This window comes from Mercenaria mercenaria, chromosome 13 (genome assembly GCF_021730395.1).
Source record: "Mercenaria mercenaria strain notata chromosome 13, MADL_Memer_1, whole genome shotgun sequence".
In the NCBI taxonomy this organism is placed as follows: domain Eukaryota; kingdom Metazoa; phylum Mollusca; class Bivalvia; order Venerida; family Veneridae; genus Mercenaria; species Mercenaria mercenaria.
This window is the reverse complement of record NC_069373.1, coordinates 44,316,996-44,339,613: the sequence shown is the minus strand read 5'-3', so window position 1 is coordinate 44,339,613 and position 22,618 is coordinate 44,316,996. Positions and strand designations below refer to the sequence as shown.

The 22,618-nt window shown below is 34.7% G+C and overlaps 1 protein-coding gene across 5 annotated transcripts in view; it reads right to left on the bottom strand.

Annotated features, from left to right (window-relative positions):
- LOC123529797 (sushi, nidogen and EGF-like domain-containing protein 1) overlaps positions 1 to 22,618 on the bottom strand; it is a 40,403-nt gene continuing 17,785 nt past the window's right edge. Inside the window, exons 1-11 of one of the 5 annotated variants that reach the window (XM_053521673.1) lie at positions 19,168 to 19,844; positions 15,773 to 15,855; positions 13,400 to 13,492; positions 13,154 to 13,179; positions 10,986 to 11,065; positions 8,549 to 8,659; positions 8,174 to 8,284; positions 5,663 to 5,760; positions 4,221 to 4,305; positions 1,096 to 1,311; positions 1 to 319 (exon numbers count right to left, since the gene is read on the bottom strand). In XM_053521673.1, the coding sequence (XP_053377648.1) occupies positions 315 to 319; positions 1,096 to 1,311; positions 4,221 to 4,305; positions 5,663 to 5,760; positions 8,174 to 8,284; positions 8,549 to 8,659; positions 10,986 to 11,065; positions 13,154 to 13,179; positions 13,400 to 13,492; positions 15,773 to 15,796 (849 nt within the window). In that variant the 5' untranslated portion in view covers positions 15,797 to 15,855; positions 19,168 to 19,844 and the 3' untranslated portion in view covers positions 1 to 314. Of the gene's footprint in view, positions 320 to 1,095; positions 1,312 to 4,220; positions 4,306 to 5,662; positions 5,761 to 8,173; positions 8,285 to 8,548; positions 8,660 to 10,850; positions 11,066 to 13,153; positions 13,180 to 13,399; positions 13,493 to 15,772; positions 15,856 to 19,167; positions 19,849 to 22,618 lie in introns of those variants that run through there. The other 4 variants (XM_053521671.1, XM_053521670.1, XM_053521672.1 and 1 more) reach the window with 4 other exon arrangements.

The window sequence follows — 22,618 nt, the reverse complement described above, 5'->3', positions numbered from 1 at the left end:
TCATTTTTATTATTTAATGCTTTTATTACTGAGAATATGGAATAAAGAGCTGAACTATTTTTTTTAAATTAAATATTATTTGTTTATTTGGGTTTTACGGCGCATCAGCACAGTATAGGTTATATGGCGCCAAACAGGACTACAAATTTTGGTTTCACATCTCATTTACATCGAATTAAAAAGAATACATAGTAACTTTCGACAAAGATGTTTAGTCCATTTACAAAATGCCAGAAAAATATTTTAGTCCACTGACATATCAAAATCTTTCAAATTTTCCTGTTTTTGTCCTTCGAGGTTGACATCTTCCTCTGCTAATCTATAAAGAAAATGGTAAAAACCCATTTCAAAAGTTATTTCTATATGTATTTATAATAAACATAAATGTACATGCATTTAGGTTTTCACATAACATTATGTTTCACTTGTAAAATTTGCAATTTTAGCACAAATCTAATATTACAACAAGGAGCTGTGTTCAATAAACGCTTGATGCCCCCTGTGGCATCCTTGTCGATACACAGCAACCTAAGTCCAAAACGAGGTCTAAGTCAAGGTCAAACTGAGGTTAGGTGATGTTTGAGATGAGGAATGGTCACAGTTTACATCTGTATTAGTATCAATTCATTCTTGTAAGCGGTATTGATGCTAGACGAAACGGTCCCATTTGGTTAACCAAAAGGTGGCCCATATAAAGAAACCTAAGTCCAAAATGAGGTCAATGTCAAGGTCAAACTGAGGTCAGGTGATGTCTGAAGATGAGGAATGTTCACAGGTTACATCTGCATTAGTATCAAGTCATTCTAGTAAGGGGTATAGATACTAGACGAAACGGTCCCATTTGGTTAACCTCGTACGGACAGACGGACAGGACAATCACTATATGCCTCCCGCATGATGCCGGGGGCATAATAAAAGTATGAAACAATGTTTTAAACAGTCTGTATTAATATAAACATGTACTGCATATGATTCTGTTGAGTCAGATCTATAGCTATTTTGACCACCTTCAGAAACAACTGATGGGCCTGACATATCAAATACAAGTTACCTGTCAAAACTAATTAGCAAGGTTTAAACATTTCTAGGACTCACACATAGATTCCTTTTCACAGATATATAAAAGTTCCATGTTACAACTGCCATCTACCCAAAAATTGGAATTGACCTCAAAGGCAACACAGTCCCAATCTGGAAAGCTGCCGCGGAAATAATATTGCGGACTGATGAAAGACACTGGGTCCCCTGATTTATGCCAAACAAATTCGCCCTCGATCTTCCTATCGTTCAGTCCAATCCAAACAAACTCATCTTCAAAATTCAATCAGATAATAATCTTAAAATCTACAAAATATAATCTTAATGCTTATCATTATTGCAGTAATTAAGAGAAAGCAGATATTTTACTTTGTAATCAAATTTAGATATCACTGCACACGACTGATTTCCTATTTTTCTATTACTATCAGGGCTTCGGAAATTTGCCGGTTTGTCGGTTTTGGACCGATTTTTGACTTTTCAGACCGATTCGTGAAGTGAAAAAACGAAAAAAATCGGTCCTGTAAAAATGGAGAAAAGTATAAATTTCGGTCTGATATCTCAATACACGATCACCTGCCAAGCAGGAAATTGTTGGTCGCACCCTCAGATAATCAATAAACGTGTCAAACGGTCTGATGGTCACTTTGATAATCGGTCCGTAATTAGCACGTGACGCAATCCGTGCTCGCGTGGCACATCCTTTAATGTTTGCAGACAGCCGACTGCAATGTATTAAACATTTTTGACTGGTTTCCAAATGTTTCTGACTGGATCCAAATCATTTCAACGGGGATCCACTCCTTTTATCTAGAATCTGATGGATGGTTTATTACAAAAGGCTATGTTTGATCGCGGTAAAAAACAAAGGGTCACTGCATTTAATCAAAGAGTTATAATTGTGCATTATAGGTCTTTGATTTAATGAGACATCACACGGAAACCGATAAAAATAATTTTTATTATTTAATATATTTGAAAAAATTACATGATTCATTTGTTGGGGCTCCAGTTGAAACAAGTGTGGAAAATCTTCTTTGCAACCCGACTGTACAAAAAAAGAAAATGAAAACAATGGACTGGCAAACACGAATGATAGAGAGAACCGGAGTGGCGCTGTTTATCAAATCGGTCTTTAAACAAGAGCTGTCGGAGGACAGCAACGCTCGACTATTCAACAGCCTTGTCGACTGAATGAATACGAAAGTCGAAAAAGGGGCATAATTTAAAAAAAGCAAAATAGGGTTATGGAACCTGCGTAGTGCTTATCAGCTCATGACAGTGGACAGGTGTGTGAAGTTTCAATCCATTCCCATTAGTGGGTACTGAGATACCAGCTTACATATAAGAATTTAACCCAAAACTCCTAAGTTTAAAAAGGGGCATAATTTTGTAAAATGCAAAGTTGAGTTATTGACCCTTTGCACTGCATGTCATATCATGACAGTGAACAAGTGTGTGAAGTTTCAATCCTTTCCCATTAGTGGATACTGAGATACCAGCTTACATACAAAACCTTAACCAAAAAATTCTAAGTTGAAAAAAGGGGCATAATTTTGTAAAAAAGCAAAACAGAGTTATGGAACCTGCTTTGTGTATGTCAGATCATGACAGTGAACAAGTGTGTGAAGTTTCAATCCATTCCAATTAGTGAGTACTGAGATACCAGCTTACATACAAAACCTTAACCAAAAATGTCTAAGTCGAAAAAGGGGCATAATTTTGTAAAAAAGCAAAATAAAGTTATGGAACCTGTGCAATGTAAGTCAGTTTATCACAGTGAATAAGTGTGTGAAGTTTCAATCCATTCCCACAAGTGGTTGCTGAGATACCAGATTACATACAAAACCTTAACCAAAAATTTCTAAGTCAAAAAAGGGGCATAATTTTGTAAAAAAGCAAAATAGAGTTATGGAACCTGTGCAATGTAAGTCAGTTTATCACAGTGAATAAGTGTGTGAAGTTTCAATCCATTCCCACAAGTGGTTGCTGAGATACCAGCTTACATACAAAAACTTAACCAAATCGGGACGCGGACGCCGACGCATGGGCGAGTCCAATAGCTCTACTATTCTATGAATAGTCGAGCTAAAAACGTTTCAAAATGAAATTTTGTTTACATCAGAAGAGAACATAACTTTATAAAATGTAGTTGCTTATTGAAGTACAACGTAAGTGAAATGAAATATCAGTGGCCAACCCACGTGACATTTTGGTACTATGCATGCGGGAAATTCGATCTCAGCGTTCACATAACGTACACATTCGGTCCGCGGCAGAGTATTCTTAAAATACTGAGGCTGTTTAGCAGAGAATATGTATCGTGTAATTCACTTTGACGCATTGTATTTTATAGAATTCCGTCAAAGAATGAGGAAACATCACAAAGTATCTGCCATGTGTACGGTACGAAAGTCACGTGCGTTGGCTTTTAGACTAGTTACGTACGCGTTGTCAATGCCTCGGCAATTTTATCCTTGCATTTTCTTGGAAAAACATCGAAATTTAAACAAAGTAACGATCACACATAACACTGAATAACTGTCTTCATTGTATGGTAACTCGCAGTGACCGGTAACTCAGTTTTAATGCATGACATGCTTATTTCTTTACTCTATCACGTTTTACAAAATATGTAATATTGGGAATGCGGTGGGTGGGGTAGCGCCGATGTCAGGATTTTCGTTTCGGACCGATTGAGTTATCAAAATTTCCGGAGCCCTGATTACTATACTATGTTATTTTAATGAAAGGTCTACATTCTACAATTTATATCATCGAGAGAATGTCATAATGGATGAAGGTGTTCACTGTAGTTTCACAAGTCCAACATGTTACACTTATGGTAGAGAGTCATAATAACCTTACCTCGAGCACTTTACGTTCAGTTGGGCTAAAACCAAGGATTATTAAGCGAGGTAAACACAAATCATTTGTCAGAACCAATTTTGATAATTGTCAGTATTCAAAACCTAGACTTTTTATATTGTATATACATCTGCAGATCAAAGAAGTCTCAGTAAATGAGATACACTCTGCATGTCCCAAATGAACAGTACGAAACTTATTTATCTCCCGCCACATACACATACAACCCTCCCCGAGTCATTTTATTACATTCCCAACCAAATGACAGCTGTAGCAAATACTATTTAAAACAGCAATTAGTCTGTTTTACTTACTGAAATCAGGTATCGTAGTAAAAAAATCCAGTTCTGCTTGAGTCTGGATTTCTGTAAGATATGCACCGGTTTCATTGCAGGCAGCCTGTCAATATTAAAGTTATAAATTTGATAAACTTTGAAAATTTTATATTATTCATTACATGATTTTATGTAATTTTTTTTTTCATTGTAATTTTCTTATTCAGATGAATTTTCATTTCATTGAAACTCTGAATACCATTCACATGGCCTGTAAACACTGACTCTCTCTCTCTCTTCAAATGAGATGAAAAAAAGAACAAATAATACTTCTGAGGTGGTGCTAATGATTACAGGAACTGCACAAAAAACGATGTGTTGATGATTTAATTCTGTAACAAATTTAAACAATGTAGTTCCATTAGAAATAACCACTTTTTTAGTATACAGGTCGATTTGCAGAGTGAAAGTAGTTCTTGATGTGAGGACTTTTGCAAGTTGGGAGGCAGGACCAGCTCAAACCAAAACTGGTTATGTTTCTATATACTTAGCATTAATTTACACAAATTAAAGATTTAAAAGTTACCATTCCGATCTTTTTGAAAAAAATGTCTTTACTGTATAACATTTATAAGTGATTTACTGACAGGTTTCATATATGTGCGGAGAAGCCAGCACTGTAGGGGATGCGCTCAGAACCAGAGGCAGAGCCAATAGCCTTTTGATATTTGGGTGTTTATATATATAACGCTTGTAAGTAATCAACAAGTTATCCGTTTTCCTTAAACTTTATTGAGACATCTTAACGATTCTTTTCTCTTTTTAAAACATGTCAAATGGTGCTGAAACATAATGTCATTAGTTGTAAATGATATTTAATGTAAGGCAAATTTCCCACGCTACAACAATTTTCATGGTCAATGAATTTTGGAATTATACCAAGTAGTGAAATCTCTACTGCAATCGATATGATATACAAGTTTTATATACTTTAAAAAAATATTCTTTTACTTTCAACTTTAACTTTGTTGTGAGTTTAGCCATGCTTAGTTTTACTGAAAATCGTAAATAAAGAAGCCTATAGTTTGTATAATATGAAAAAGATGACTATGTATTATGGCTAAAAGTTAAGTTTTCCACATGTTCTAAAGATAACAGTCAAATTGAAAATGCCATGTTTTGGAGATAAATATATATATATATCCGCTGACAAGATCTTATGGATATAGTTTTAACACTGTCAGTGTCCATTTGTCTGTCATTCGATATCCATAGTTTTCAGAACTTACACAATATTCTAATAGAACAGGTAAAAATAATTTTTTATGAATCAATCATTTGTATTAAATGAATCAAGTCATAAAAACATGAAACATTTTTGGAACAATTATTTATAGTTTAATATGATAGAATTTTGTGCATTTAACTTGTTACGGAGATTGTGAAATAGTTAAGTATATATGTGAAAAATGATAACATACAACAGCAGATAGCCAATCTAAATCCATGTCACTAAGATAATAACAGCTACCACTGAAAAAGAACCATCCTTCTTGACATGACGCAACAGGTACTGCTTCTGTAAATAAAGAAAAAAAAACATAAAGATTTGTCCCAGTAGACATAGTTTAACTGCTCTGGAAACTGTGAATAAGGACAGATCCATCCTGTAAACATGGTTCAGCTGCTTCTGTAAATATGGATATGCATCCCTGTAAACATGGTTATTGGTTAAGCTGCTTCTGTAAATATGGAGATGCATCCCTGTAAACATGGTTAAGCTGCTTCTGTAAATATGGATATGCATCCCTGTAAACAGGGTTAAGCTGCTTCTGTAAATATGGATATGCATCCCTGTAAACATGGCTGCTTCTGTAAATATGGATATGTATGCCTGTAAACATGGTTCAGCTGATTCTGTAAAATATGCATGACTATAAACCTTCAGCTGCCTCTGTAAATATGGACATGTCTCCCTGTAAACATGAGATTTATCCCTGTAAACCAGGTTCAGCTGCTTCTGTAAATATGGAGATATATTCCTATAAACATGGTTCAGCTGCTTCTGAAAACATGGAGATGTATCCCTGAAAACATGGTTCAGCTGCTTCTGTAAATATGGAGATGTATCCCTGTAAACATGGTTCAGCTGCTTCTGTAAATATGGAGATGCACCCCTATAAACATGGTTCAGCTGCTTCTGTAAATATAAATATGCATGACTAAACCCGGTTCAGCTGCCTCTGTAAATATGGAGATGTCTCCCTGTAAACTTGAGAAATATCCCAGTAAACCTGGTTCAGCTGCTTCTGTAAACATGGTTCAGCCTCTACAGTAAATATGGAGATGTATCCCTGTCAACATGGTTCAGCTGCTTCTGTAAATATGGAAATCCATGACTATAATCCTGGTTCTGCTGCTTCTGTAAATATGGATATGCATGACTATAAATCTGGTTCAGCTGCTTCTGTAAATATGGATATGCATGACTAAAACATGGTTCAGCTGCTTCTGTAAATATAGATATGCATGACTATTAACCTGGTTCAGCTGCTTCTGTAAATATAGATATGCATGACTATTAACCTGGTTCAGCTGCCTCTGTAAATATGGAGATGTCTCCCTGTAAACTTGAGAAATATCCCAGTAAACCTGGTTCAGCTGCTTCTGTAAACATGGTTCAGCCTCTACAGTAAATATGGAGATGTATCCCTGTCAACATGGTTCAGCTGCTTCTGTAAATATGGAAATCCATGACTATAATCCTGGTTCTGCTGCTTCTGTAAATATGGATATGCATGACTATAAATCTGGTTCAGCTGCTTCTGTAAATATGGATATGCATGACTAAAACATGGTTCAGCTGCTTCTGTAAATATAGATATGCATGACTATTAACCTGGTTCAGCTGCTTCTGTAAATATAGATATGCACGTCTATAAACCTGGTTCAGCTGCTTCTGTAAATATGGATATGCATGACTATAAACATGGTTCAGCTGCTTCTGTAAATATAGGTATGCATGACTATAAACATGAATCAGCTGCTTCTGTAAATATGGATATGCATGACTATAAACCTGGTTCAGCTGCCTCTGTAAATATGGAGATATATCCCTGTAAACATAGTTCAGCTGCTTCTATAAATATGGATATGCATGACTATAAACCTGGTTCAGCTGCTTCTGTAAATATGGAGATTTATTATATACCTATATAAATTCTGTAAAAAATCGGCTTGTATTTCACAATCAAATATGAACAGACAGACAAAAATTCCGTATTGTACCTTTTAAATTCCGTATTGTACCTTCCGTATTGTATGCTGCCGGACTATTTTCATTAATATGCATGATCCGACACATTTCTATAAATAGCGCACATAAAAACTTCACTCAGTTCCATTTAATATCGATAAATATTGAAGATTTCGTTCAAGAACAAAACAAGAATCAAAATGGTAAAGGTATATAATAAAAGGGTCATTATAACAGTAGCTAGATCTGGGACTTTGTATTCGGCTCTCGTTGATTTTGCAAGGTCGGATCACACTCGGCGCTTGCGCGCCTCGTGAGATCCGATCTGGCAAAATCCACTCGAGCCGAATACTGCATTCCAGATCAAGCTACTGTTATAATAACCCTATTATATCCCTGTAAACATGGTTCTGCTGCTACAGTAAATATGAAGATATATCCCTGTAAACATGGTTCAGCTGCTACAGTAAATATGTATTGTAGAAATATTATTAATGGATTCTTCTGGAATAGTGATTTATGGATTTTTATAAATTCCCAAGTATTTCTGTATTTTGTTATTACCTTTATTTTACACTTACAGCAAATTATTTGAGGAAAGAAAAATATATCTTGTTAGATGTAAATTTCAAGCGAATATGTTTAATGTTTATGAAAACATTAGACACAATTCTTACCATAATATGAAGTATCTAGACCTAGCCAGCAATAAAATGTTATTGAAATGTAGAAATACCTTCACAGTTTCTGCCTCTGAAACCATCAGTACAACTGCATGTGTAATTGTCTGCACCCTCTACACATGTACCATTATTCTTACAAGGGCCTGTGCTACATCTGTCCAATTCTGTATTGTAGAAATATAATTAATGGATTCTTCTGGGATAGTGATTTATGAATTTTTATAAATTCCCAAGTATTTCTGTATTTCATTATTACCTTGATTTTACACTTACAGCAAATTATATGAGGAAAGAAACAAATCATCATGTTAGATGTAAATTTCAAGCGAATATGTTTACTGTTTATGAAGACATTAGACGCAATTCTTACAATAACACCAATATCTAGACCTAGCCAGCAATAAAATGCTATGGAAAAGTAGAAATACCTTCACAGTTTCTGCCTCTGAAACCATCAGCACAACTGCATGTGTAATTGTCTGCACCCTCTACACATGTACCATTATTCTTACAAGGGTCTGTACTACACCTGTCTAATTCTGTATTACAGAAATATGTTAATACATCATTCTTTCGGAAGAGCGATTTTTATCAACTCCTAACTACTTGTAGTTTGTTATTTCCTTGAATACATACAGCATATTTAAATGAGGAAAAAAAACAACAAAATATCATGTTGGATGTAAATTTTAAGCCAATCTGTTCACTTTTACAAATGTAAATTTTAAGCCAATCTGTTCACTTTTACAAAGACATTAGACACAGCTCTTACAATCAAATCAAGTATCAAGATCCAGTCAGCAGATTGTAACATAAAAGTACAAATACTTTCAAAGTTATTTCTACATATTTGTCTTAATGCTTCCATAAAAATATTTAGCAATGCTAAGAGCAGCAATGTAAAAATGGAGTTAACACTATGGGTATAGAACTACCCAATGAAGAAACTCCTACATCAAACTTGCAGTTTCAGAGAAGATTTTGCAAGTGATCATTATAAACAAATACAGAGAAATTTAAATTTACTGCTACTTAAAAATTTACCGAAAGTGACTATCTTCTTTAATGGCAATAAATTTGGATGAATCATTATAATATGATAACATGATAACACTTGGTAAAGTGTCACCAAAGGAACAAAGAGGCATTTTGTGAAATAACATCAAAATAAATTTCTAAAGGTCTCCACTATAAATATGTAGGGAAAATTGATCTTGTTCTCTGTTATCTATTTTGAAATGAAAAGGAGCAATTTGAAGAAAAGTCTTGATAGAAAATCAGTAGAGAAACATTTGAGAGGACAAAACTTCTTTTCAGACTAAATCTTCACTCACAAATTTTATCCACTTCCCTTCAGGTCACGAAGCAAGACATATCAGTAGAACCGATAGTTTGAGTCTGATGTACCTTTATCTGAGATTGATAAACCTTTACCTTGGTCTGAGTTTGATGAACCTTTACCTGAGTTTGAGTCTGATGACCCTTTACCTGAGTTTGAGTCTGATGAACCATTACCTTGGTTTAAGTCTGATGACCCTTTACCTGAGTTTGAGTCTGATACCTTTACCTGAGTTTGAGTCTGATGAACCTTTACCTGAGTTTGAGTCTGATGACCCTTTACCTGAGTTTGAGTCTGGTGAACCATTACCTTGGTTTAAGTCTAATGACCCTTTACCTGAGTTTGAGTTTGATGAACGATAGCCTTGGTTTGAGTCTGATGAACCTTTACCTGAGTTTGAGTCTGATGAACCTTTACCCGAGTTTGAATTTGATAAACATTTACCTTGGTTTGAGTCTGGTGAACCATTACCTTGGTTTAAGTCTGATGACCCTTTACCTCAGTTTGAGTCTGATGACCCTTTACCTGAGTTTGAGTTTGATGAACGATAGCCTTGGTTTGAGTCTGATGAACCTTTACCTCAGTTTGAGTCTGATGACCCTTTACCCGAGTTTGAATCTGATAAACATTTACCTTGGTTTGAGTCTGGTGAACCATTACCTTGGTTTAAGTCTGATGACCCTTTACCTGAGTTTGAGTTTGATGAACGATAGCCTTGGTTTGAGTCTGATGAACCTTTACCTGAGTTTGAGTCTGATGAACCTTTACCCGAGTTTGAATTTGATAAACATTTACCTTGGTTTGAGTCTGATGAACCTTTACCTCAGTTTGAGTCTGATGACCCTTTACCCGAGTTTGAATCTGATAAACATTTACCTTGGTTTGAGTCTGATGAACCTTTACCTGGGTTTGAGTCTGATGAACTTTTACCTGAGTTTGAGTCTGATGAACCTTTACCTTAGTTTGAGTCTGATGAACCATTACCATGGTTTGAGTCTGATAAACTTTTACCTGAGTCCGAGTCTGAAAAAACCTTTACCCGAGTTAGAGTCTGATGAACCTTTACCTGGGTTTGAGTCTGATGAAACCTTTACCTGAGTTTGAGTCTGATGAACTTTTACCAGAGTTTGAGTCTGATAAACTTTAACCCGAGTTTGAGTCTGATGAACCTTTACCTGGGTTTGAGTCTGATGAACTTTTACCGGAGTCTGACTCTGACGAACTTTTACCTGAGTTTGAGTCTGATGGATCTTTACCTGAGTTTGAGTCTGATGAATCTTTGCCTGAGTTTGAGTCAGATGAATCTTTACATGAGTTTGAGTCTAATGAATCTTTACTTGAGTCTGAGTCTGATGGATCTTTACCTGAGTTTGAGTCTGATGGATCTTTACCTGAGTTTGAGTCTGATGAATCTTTACATGAGTTTGAGTCTGATGAACCTTTGCCTGAGTCTGAGTCTGATGAACCTTTACCAGAGTCTGAGTCTGATGAACCATTGCCTGAGTTTGAGTCTGATGAACCTTGACCTGGGTTTAAGTCTGATGAATCATCGGCCGAGTCCGAGTTGCTTGATTCACTTCGTGGCTCAGGCTGACCCTGCACATGTCTGTGAAACATTTGCATATAAAAAGTTGTTTGAGCAAACTGTCATTTTCTACATACATTAATTTTAGTTTAAGGAGGTAGGATACCTTGTTACAAGGGTAAATTCAAATTAGTTGAACCGCAGCATGTTTTTGTATTTCGTGTAATATGAAGTTTTAACTGCTACAATCTCAATTTCGTTTGTCTCTGTCCCTTCAAGTTCAATTTTTATCCAGGTTTGAAGAACATGACCCTCCAAAGGTATTTCATATTGAAAGAAGAAGGAAAATACGGATATTTAACACTTTTCAGTGTATTTTAGTTTCATTGATATCCGTAGAAATCTGCATAATTGATAATTTAACTGGTATGCATGTTATCTTTCTAATGTAAGCTTAAAATGTATATGTCGCGGGGCTCGTGTTTCCATGGTAATGCATTTTCTCTCATTTTTAAACAACAATGTATAAAAATAGGGGTTTTCGACGGCTTCAGTGCCATTCTGTTAATGCCCAAAATGAAATATTTGGGTAATATTATTAGCAAAATACCAAGAGCTTTACATGGTACCCTATTTTTCTTAAATTTTAAAGTAACCATGGCAACAGAGATGTTTAAAATATCTTATATCTTGCTGTTTGTCGTAATTTCCTTAAAAAAATATTGAATAAGATTATCTTTCTAGTTGATGTAGCTTTAAAACATATTATTTCTAACATAGGTTACATTTTCGTGTTATTTGCATTTATTCAAACAAATTTCACAGCTTAGAATACGTACAGCAGTGCCCCTCGTCTGCCATTTTTCATGGAAAAAGCGTCAGCCTGCTGCTATTATTCTCATGGATATTGTTGAAATGAAAATAAAAAGCCGAAGCTGTGTTTCTTAAATAGACCAGTGTCAACGCTATTGAATTTTACATTTAGATACATAGGTCACGGGCTTTGTTTCCATGGTAACATCGATTCAATTCAAGAAACCACAATTTTCTACTGAAATTTGAACAATTTTAGATCTTAGTTTTAGTATGTAAGTAACAAATTATCAATGGAACCTGAAAAATAGGTATTACAAATCAAACTGCTAGACTTTTTATTTGAAAATGGCCGTAACAAGTAACCTCTCACCCAACTATATTCCAAATAACATTGGTTGCCATCATCCATTTTCTTACATTCCGCATAACATTTCAATATAACTACATAAAAGAAGCAAAATATTGATTATAATTCAGAGCAAAAGACTCATAAAAAATATTTCAGCAAATAATGATTATTTGAAAATAGTTAAAATAAAGAAAATGTACAGAATTACGTACTTTCAAGATAAAAGCTATTAATTTTGCGCGGTAACTGACACATAACGTCATGACGCCAATGACGTCATTTTAAGGCAACATTGTTTTGAAGCGTTTCTGCGGCAATTTATTCATTATTTCTGCATTATTAAACCAAGTTCATGATTTGTTTTCAGGAGAATGAATATACAAACACATTTAGTTTATCGTAAACGTCGTCGTAAATCGTCACGTTAGCTTCCGGTTGGACATGCGCACATACAAATATGAAGGTAACCTACCTCCTTAACATAAAATTTAAATCAGATTATTCCATGCAAAAATATTTTGGGATTAGCAAGACTGACAGACCAACGTCTGAACATAAAATAACATGAAAACATCCACTTACATCTGAACCCTAATCATGCTGGACACGACTGATTCTGCCTTTACGACCAGTGTAGATCATGATCAGCCTGCACATCCATGCAGTCTGACCATGATCTACACTGTTTGCCCTTAAGTCAGTAATTTAGCAGGGTAAGGGTTAAGATGCAAATAGTAAATGATAACTGAAACAAGGCCATTTCACATAACAAAAAAGGTCATGATAAATGAAATATTTGCCTCATTAAAATTAATATATTTTTCTCACTTTAACATGTTGTGTCTGGAACAGGAAATAATTATTTCTTTAAATTTTCTTAAATTTTACAAACTTATTTGTTTGAAATAAGGAGCTAGTGAACAGACTTTAGAAGTCTGGCAACAAGGCTTGTAACAAGCAACAAAATCAGATTCATCAAAGAGAATGCACATGTTGGTACTTACCTAGAAATTCTTCTTCCTTGTGGACACTGAAGTATAACATATACAAGAGATATTAGCACATTTGAATCATGTAATAAATTAATATATTATTTAAAATAAGGTGTCTTAGTTAGTCAGTGGTGAATGGCTGAAAATATTTCTGAGGTTTTAATATATTCTTAGAATTCGATAAGTCATTTATTTGAGTACAAAACACCAATTGACAATGTAAGAACTTCATTCACTAAGCATATTGTAGAAATATACCTCTGTGTTTGAAGCACATCCAGGAATGGGCTTGGCATTTGCAACACTCTCAGGTCCTGTGAGACAGGTGAAAGCACATGCTAAGAATATAACCTGAAATATAAATAACAATATACGAAGCAAACAGAACAAGCAAATTTCAGGTAAATGGTATTCCCCATAATTTATGATAAAGTTTTACCCTTATAAATGCATTGTCTGCAGAGAATAAGCACTTGCATGCAGCTTAATTTTGGACATAATGAAAGCTACCGATTTTACAGAGTTTACTTGCAATTTTTCACTGTTAGCCAAATTATTGATCGAAAACCATTTCCTATATTTAGTAAGCACAACTTTGACACACGCTAACTAAACTGCAATCAAAAACATAATTCGCTTTAAAACTTCCTATTTAGCTGGTTTGGTTTGCTTACCTCATTTCTAACTGAAATAATCATAAGACAAGGTAATCAGTAACACTAATGGGTGCTCCTCGAAACAAATATCAGAAATGGAGAGTGGGGGAGCAATTCAAAAACAGGGTCATACAGTTATGGTTCTTATTTATTGCACTTCCTCTCAAAGACCTTAATAAATGTGTTAAGTATAAGTCAATCCTTTATATGGTTTGCAAGTTATTCTCAGGACAATCTTTCATACAAGGGAGATAACAAGAGCTGTCCGTAAGACAGCCAAGCTCGACTATTCGAAATATTGTCACAGAAGCAGGAAATTATTACCCAAAATGTTAAATACCAAAAGAGTTTTAAGTTCGAAACGGGACATAATTTGCTCAAAATGCATATCAGTGTTATGGGACTTGATGCTATCAACTAGTTTAATAACCCCGAAACATGTTAAGTTTCAATTCCATATCTGCATTAGTTTTGGAGATAGTAACTTGCATGTAAAACTTTAACCAGGATTTTCTAAGTCCAAAAGGGGGCATAATTTGCTCAAAATACATGTTAAGAGTTATGGAACTTGACCCAGTGAGGTTGGTAACTGACCTAGAAAAAGAATAAATAAGTTTCAAAGCTATATGCCTTTTGGTAATAGCTGTATGTACTTGCACGCAAAACTTTAACCAGGATTTTCTAAGTCCAAATGGGGGCATAATTTGCCCAAAATACATGTCAGAGTTATGGGACTTGATTCTATCAACTAGTTTTATAACCCCGAAGACACATGTGAAGTTTCAATTTAATATCTGCATTAGTTTTGGAGATAGTAACTTGCATGTAAAACTTTAACCAGGATTTTCTAAGTCCAAAAGGGGGCATAATTTGCTCAAAATACATGTCAGAGTTATGGGACTTGGCCCAGTGAGGTAGGTAATTGATCTAGAAAAAGAAAAAATAAGTTTCAAATCAATATGCCTTTTAGTAATAGCTGTATGTACTTGCACACAAAACTTTAACCAGAATTTTCTAAGTCCAAAAGGGGGCATAATTAGGCCAAAATACATGTCAGAGTTATGGGACTTGACCCAGTGAGGTGGGTAATTGATCTAGAAAAAGAAAAAATAAGTTTCAAATCTATATGCCTTTTAGTAATAGCTGTATGTACTTGCACGCAAAACTTTAACCAAAATTTTCTAAGTACAAAAGGGGGCATAATTTGGCCAAAATGAAGATCAGAGTTATGGGACTTGGTGCTATCAACTATTTTTATAACCCCGAAGACACATGTGAAGTTTCAATTCAATATCTGCATTAGTTTTGGAGATAGTAACTTGCATGTAAAACTTTAACCAGAATTTTCTAAGTCCAAAAGGGGGCATAATTTGCTCAAAATACATGTTAGAGTTATGGAACTTGACCCAGTGAGGTTGGTAATTGACCTAGAAAAAGAATAAATAAGTTTCAAAGCTATATGCCTTTAAATGATAGCTGTATGTACTTGCATGCAAAAACTTAACCAAGGTGTGACGCCGATGCCGATGCCGACGCCGACGCGGATGCCAGGGTGAGTAGAATAGCTAGACTATTCTTCGAATAGTCGAGCTAATAAAAATTGGGTGGTCTAGAGTTATTGTTTGCATGTACTGCACTCCCCCTCAATGTGTTCTAAAAGAATTTAAAGTTTGAAGAAAGCATCTTTCATAGTTAAGGAGAGAATCGCTCTGGACAAACTTTTTAACACAAAGTTTTGTTATAAGGTGGTGATCATATTGTCTGAAAACAACAGGAATGACCACTTAAAAACAAAGATTTGTGTGTTCTAAACATTAGTTTATATACTTTTTTAATTCACCAATTTCTAATGACTACATGTTTATTGAATGCAAATTGATAGTTACTGATAACGTTCATTCTCTAATAATTGTTCATTAATCAAATTTTATATATACATGTATATATATATATAAATTATATAAACACAACTTACAGCACAATATAATATCAGTTTCATGGTTGATTACTAAGTGAACAATCCGTCTGGCTTTAGGATATCTGTAAAACCATGTATTGCTGAAAATAGAAAGCAGTATATTGTTAAAAGCATTTTTCTTCATAAAGGTATATTGGAGGGAATCATGAACCGAAGGATTTTTGACATAAAGGTATTTCTTCCTGCATAATTCATGATATGAAAGTTTCACAATTTTGCTAACTGCTAACAGTCAAGTCATAGTTAAGGATAATTGCTGAAAAACTGCTACAGAATACAATTATAGTATATTGGCATTCTTAATTCATAAATGTAGTAATACAAGTAACAACTGAAATGTGCTTAACCTTTACCCTGCTAAATTTCTATAATGGAATGGTCCATCATTCAGTCTGGGCAGTACCATTTATCATTTGAAGGGGTGTTTACTGAAAATTTACTGATTAAACAGCGAACAGTGCAGACCATGATCAGCCTGCATGGGTGTGCAGGCTGATCTTGGTCTGCACTGGTCGCAAAGGCAGAACCTCTTGCTGGCAGCAGGCTAAAGGTTAATACACATATGGAGAATACACAAACAAACATGGAAATTCCACTAAAAATAGGTTTTAAAACTTTACTTCAAGTCAAAAGGTTCTTTTAAAAATAGGGTCATTATTACTTGTTACAAGTGTTTCCATGTATTTTCAGGAAAATCCAGGATTGGACAAGTATCTTTGTTTGTTTGTTTTGGGTTTAACGCCATTTTTCAACAGTATTTCAGTCATGTAACGGCGGGCAGTTAACCTAACCAGTGTTCCTGGATTCTGTACCAGTACAAACCTGTTCTCCGCAAGTAACTGCCAACTTCCCCACATGAATCAGAGGTGGAGGACTAATGATTTCAGACACAATGTCGTTTATCAAATAGTCACGGAGAACATACGCCCCGCCCGAGGATCGAACTCACGACCCCGCGATCCGTAGACCGACGCTCTACCTACTGAGCTAATCGGGCGGGCTTGGACAAGTATCATTCATTCAATTTGACAATTCAAACAACTGTTAGACAGAATCAAGATATCATAAAATAAATACAACAAGAGAAAAAAATCATTTAGGAAAGCATATACACTTTATTTGCTGTTGGATTTAACGTCACACCAACAAAAGCCCCTCCATGCATTACCGTATTTCATCACAGGCCGGCTACTGACGAGAACCAACAACCTTTCATAAGCCAGCTGGATGGCTTTCCAACACGAGGAAGTCATCAAGCTGTCTTATGTGGTTAGTTAAAGCCCTTCTGTTTTCATTAGCACAGTTTGGGGCTAATGCCTTTCACAGTATGGTTTTATTGTTCATTGCAATAATTCAGTCTACCTTAAAACTGTACCAGTAAATGAGAAGAGGGAACAGCGTACATGTATCTATCTTATCATCAAATTTTTACTTAAATATTAAGTGAAAACTTTATTTATATTGGCACTTTTTGTTATTATCTAAAATGAAAAACAAGTGTTTTTGTTCAAGTTTATTTAGAAATATTCTACAATTTTAACATGTTTTTGGAAGAAAAGAATTTGTTTTTTTAATTATTCTAGTTCTATCTGGTTTAAATTAACAACTTTAATCTCCTAAAAAAGGATGCTTTTTTAAGTCTTGACATTATTCAGAGTGAATTTTAATAAAAATCTGGTTATGTTTGTTTTAGTTGTGCACAAATTCCAAATGGATTTTTAAGAAAAAATGTGAGATCCACATGTCTAAATTTTTATTCTGACTGCTGTCTGAATATTTCACAGAACATTTGTCTTCGCTAGTAAACCTCAGTGCATTAAAAGCATAAAAAGGTACACTTTATGCAACCGATGATGTTTTGTTGGTTTGTTTGTTTGTTTTGGGTTTAACGCTGTTTTTCAACAGTATTTCAGTCATGTAATGGCAGACAGTGAACCTAACCAGTGTTCCTTGATTCTGTACCATTACAAACATGTTCTCCGCAATTAATGCCAACTTCCCCAATTGAATCAGAGGTGGAGGACGAATGATTTCAGACACAATGTCTTTTATCAAATCATTACCGAGAACATTATGCCCCGCCTGGGGATCGAACTCACGGCCCCGCGATGATCATAGACCAACGCTCTTCCTACTGAGCTGAGCGGGCGGGCAGACCTATAATGTTGAAGCTAACATTTGGCATATAATAAACCATGATAATTAGTATTTATCCCATTATAACATGATATATTCCAATAATGGTGATTGCATTATTATTTTATTTTTTTTGTATTAAGTGTATATATTAGATCACCTTCCATTGTATGGCTTTTTTCATTATTATGAAACTGTCAAATGATGTTTGTCAATAAAACAAAATTTTCCAGTTTTTAAAAGACCCGTGGTTTATATAATAATAACAACAATTATTATCATTCTCAATATTATTAGTAATTATTATCATTTTACATTCACTGAAGAAAAATTGATTTGGTCACAAAATTTCATCCTCTGTCATCTTTTACAGAAAGTAAAGTGACTGTTAGCCATTATCACAAATTTTAAAGGCCAGGGCCTCAATGAAACAATGAAAGGCCTGTCTATGCCAGATGAACAAAGTGCTAAAATTATTATGTACATTCCAAAAGCATTTGGTACAGGAAGAAATAAAAAAAATATTTGGTACTTTTACACACATTTTTGATGTCATTTAATAACACGTTTAAATTAATAGGTATATTGTAACAAGTCCAAGTCTGGTAAAAATGAAAATTAAGGAATTTAGAGAGAGAGAGAGAGAGAGAGAGTAGCTTTTTTTAAAGGAACTTCTTTTGATTTTTTATTTCTTTTTATTATTTTATTTTTTTTTTTGTATTTTTCATTTGAACTCTTTTTAAAGAAGACAGAAGGAAATTTCAGGAATTTAAGGGCATACACTATGCATTAAAATATGCCAAAGAATGCCCACGCAGCATTATGTCGAATTTTTTTTTTTTTAGGGGCATGCCCCTATGCCTACACACTGTTTTTTTGCAAAGCTGATATCATTTCATTCTTCATGGTGTCATTTTAATCAGGCATGCAAATTTATTTCATGTTAAATAATTATATTTTATTATATTAAATAGACTGTTACTGGCTAAAAGGTATTTTGTCTCTAATTTCATAATTATTTATCTTTTGCCACTGAAATTATTTTCAAGTAAGATGTTATTTTGAATGCTAAACAAGTTTAATCTTTATTGAAAATCAGCTTGACAACTTTAATATTAAAATATATTAACCAGCAGGTTTAATAAAAAGATAACATTTTCCTGAACCTTAAGTGTTGAATTCCTGCAAAACAAAGAACAAAATTACTTTAGCCAATAATATGGAACGTTGAAGAAAGAAAACAAATGAAAACTTACCTTTAAAAAGATATTGAAGACAGATATAATTTCTGTTGCTAGGAGATAATCCTAAAATATTTTAAGACACACCGTTTATCCTAAGTAAAATATAAATTTAAAGAAATTTATTAGAAGTATATTCTTGAATTTACCAAAGCTAATACGAATTCTGTGTCGGGCTGCAATGGTAGCAAGTAGTGAAATGCTCCTTTGTTTGTTCTTAATATTTGTTCAAATACAGACTTTCCCGATAAAATTTGCATCAAACCTAGACAATTTGCATTAAACGTAGACAATAACATAACAAACAACAACACCTGATGACGTCTCATGGTCACACACACTGTTATTGGACAAGGACAGACAACAACGCAGAATCTTTACAGTCACTATAGATTTTATATGGAAAGTGAATGAGTTGGGTTTTACAGCGAATCAACACAAAGAAGTCATATATCGCCTATCTAAAAAATTATGGAAAGAAAAATATGTTTATTTTCATACAAACAACATTGGTGTTATTATACTGAGGACACTTTCTCCTTTTCTCGAGATTTTATGTGCAATCCCTTACAGAAGCAAGCCTCTGTGGCGTACATGCTGCGTATTTGCTGTGTATATGCCGCGAACACAGTAGTACGCCAGAGGAGTACATTTTACATACACCGCATGCCGCGTACTATTTCGACGTGTACACAGCATGTATGCAGGAGGTCACTAGTACACTTCAAGTACGCAGCACAGACTCTGAAAATTTAAGGAGTACACTGCATGTACGCAGGAGGGACTTGTACAAGAAAATAGTACACTGCATGTACACCGCAGTACTTCGAACTTTATAACACTTATATTTAGTTGCATTAAAGTTGTTTCCCCTTGATGCAGTTACGCCATTTTCTTCAGATGTTTACCAAATTACATGCTACAAAAATTGATTTATTTCATTGAAAAGTGGATGAAGAAAAGCATACTTATTTATTTGATAACATCAATCTACATTATTTTGGTAAGGGTAAATACTTATTGATGCATGATTGTCACTTATCTTTTTTCTGTTTTTTTCTGTCCAAATGATCAGCATTTGCATAAGAAAGTTGGTGGGGTAAGGAATTTACATTATCACAGCAGCTTCGCCACAAGAGTACACAGCATGTATGCAGCAGGAGTACACAGCATGTACGCCACAGGACTCGGGCCAGGAGTACACAGAATGTACACCGCAGGAGTACACAGCATGTACGCCGCAGGAGTACACAGCATGTACGCCGCAGGGGTAGTACACCGCAGGCTCATTTGCATGTGAAAAGTGTATGTGCCGCGTACATGCTGCGTACTATTTCCCGCATAATAAATTCCTCCAGCGTACATCCTGTGTACTATGTAGTCCACAGCATGTACGCAGCAAGTAGTACGCGGCAGAGCTCATTTGCATGTCAAAAGTGTACTACAAACGTACTATCGGTGTATGTGCGGTGTATATCCTGCGTACTATTTAAAGCCCTTGATTTCAGTACACATCATATACGCTGTATGTACACAGCAAGAGTACGCAGCAGGCCTTTTTCTTCTGTAAGGGTACTGTTATAATATAGACATAAGCATTAAATGCTATCATACACATCTGGGTTATATTGCAGTAATTCTGTCAAAAATGTGCTTCTGTGGTGTAGTCGGAAGAAGTCCCTAATAAATAGATCCTAATTTTTCCATTTTTCCCGCATTTGCACATAAATTGGGAGCTAAATAGGCATTATTTCACTCGTGGAATGAATTTTACATAAAATAGGACACTTTTCATGCTGATATTCTCATGTTTTTGAGTTGTTTACTTGAAAACAAAAGTAGGGTGTTTATTCTGCGGACCACTTTCTGAAATGCGGCAATATGGGGGTACCCGACTTCAGTTGACTTGCATTGCACTGCATACTATTCAACACCTCTTTTTTTTTTCGTTTTCCTGAAGCAAATGTATGGATATCTCGTGGAAAATAGGTCTATGACGGAGCAAAAATCTAGAAATTAAAAAAAAATTGTTCTGAAGTAGCTGAATTTATATGAAGCAAAGAACAATTTCTTTTATTGTTATTAAGCCTCTATACAGGTATAAACCATATTGGGACTTCTTGCAAATCATGATACTGGCTAACATGGGTCATGGATACTTTGCAATAAGTCCCAACGTGTTCTTTGATTTGCAAGAAGTCCAAATGTGGCTTATACCTATCAAAACCCACAAAAAATACTTTTCAACTTCTCAGAAATGATTAATAGGGTTTAATTGCTTGTGTAAACTGGAGTTAAGTGATTCTATCAAAGTTCCCCCTGTGCCTGAAATAGTATCTGAAGGTGCACCTGGGATCTTCCTTCATATTAGATGTCAAAGAAGGAGCCCATCTGAATAATTACTGCTAGACTGACATAAGAGTCCTTAAAAATAAATATCTCTGCCATAAAATCCTCCCAAATTGCATTTTCTGAAAAAAATATATATATATATATCTCTTAAGGTTTAGAATTAGGCTTTGAGAAACAAAAATCAAACAACACCAAATCATAGAAAGAAAGAGTTGTTTAACATGAAAATTGAACAGCACGTAAAACATGTATATTACTTTACGAACCAAGTGTCAGTATACTGATATGAACATTGAATTCCGGAAAAGGACTGCCTAAAGGGGCCCCACTTCCGGATAGTCAAACACCTTTAAAAACTCACCATTTTCAAAGAACTGTTACACATGTTCGTTTTGATGCATTTGCATTAGCGTGCAAGTAGTGAAATTTCACAAAACAAAGTGGAACACAGTTTTCAGCAATTCTTTATCTTTATTTCTTTACAAATAGCATTGTTTTCAAAGGGAAAAAACTTTTTCTCGACTGATACTTAAAATATTCAGAAAAAGTTGTCTCCCTTTGAAAATAAATGCCATTTGTACTTAAAATATTCGGAAAAAGTTGTCTCCCTTTGAAAATGAATGCCATTTGTAAAGAAATGAAGATAAACAATTGCTGAAAACTGTGTTCCACCTTGTTATGTGAAATTTCACCACTCGCACGCTATTGCAAATGCATCAAAACGAACATGTGTAACAGTTCTTTGAAAATGGTGAGTTTTTAAAGGCGTTTGACTGTCAGGAAGCGGGGCCCCTTTAGGCAGTCCTTTTTCGGAATTCAATGTTTATATCAGTATACTGACACTTGTTTCATAAAGTAATATACATGTTTTACATGCTGTTCATTTTTCATGACCAACAACTCTTTCTTTCTATGATTTGTGTTGTTTGATTTTTGTTTCTCAAAGCCTAATTCTAAGCCTTAATCTTATCTAAAATTAGCCAAATGAGAAAAGGGTATTCTTAGAAAATATCAGTATTATTATGAAGAAAGAAATAAGTTTTATTAAAAATAACTTGATCTCAATGGACTTTGTAAGTCTAAATTACTGCAAGAAATCATCACAACCATAGTT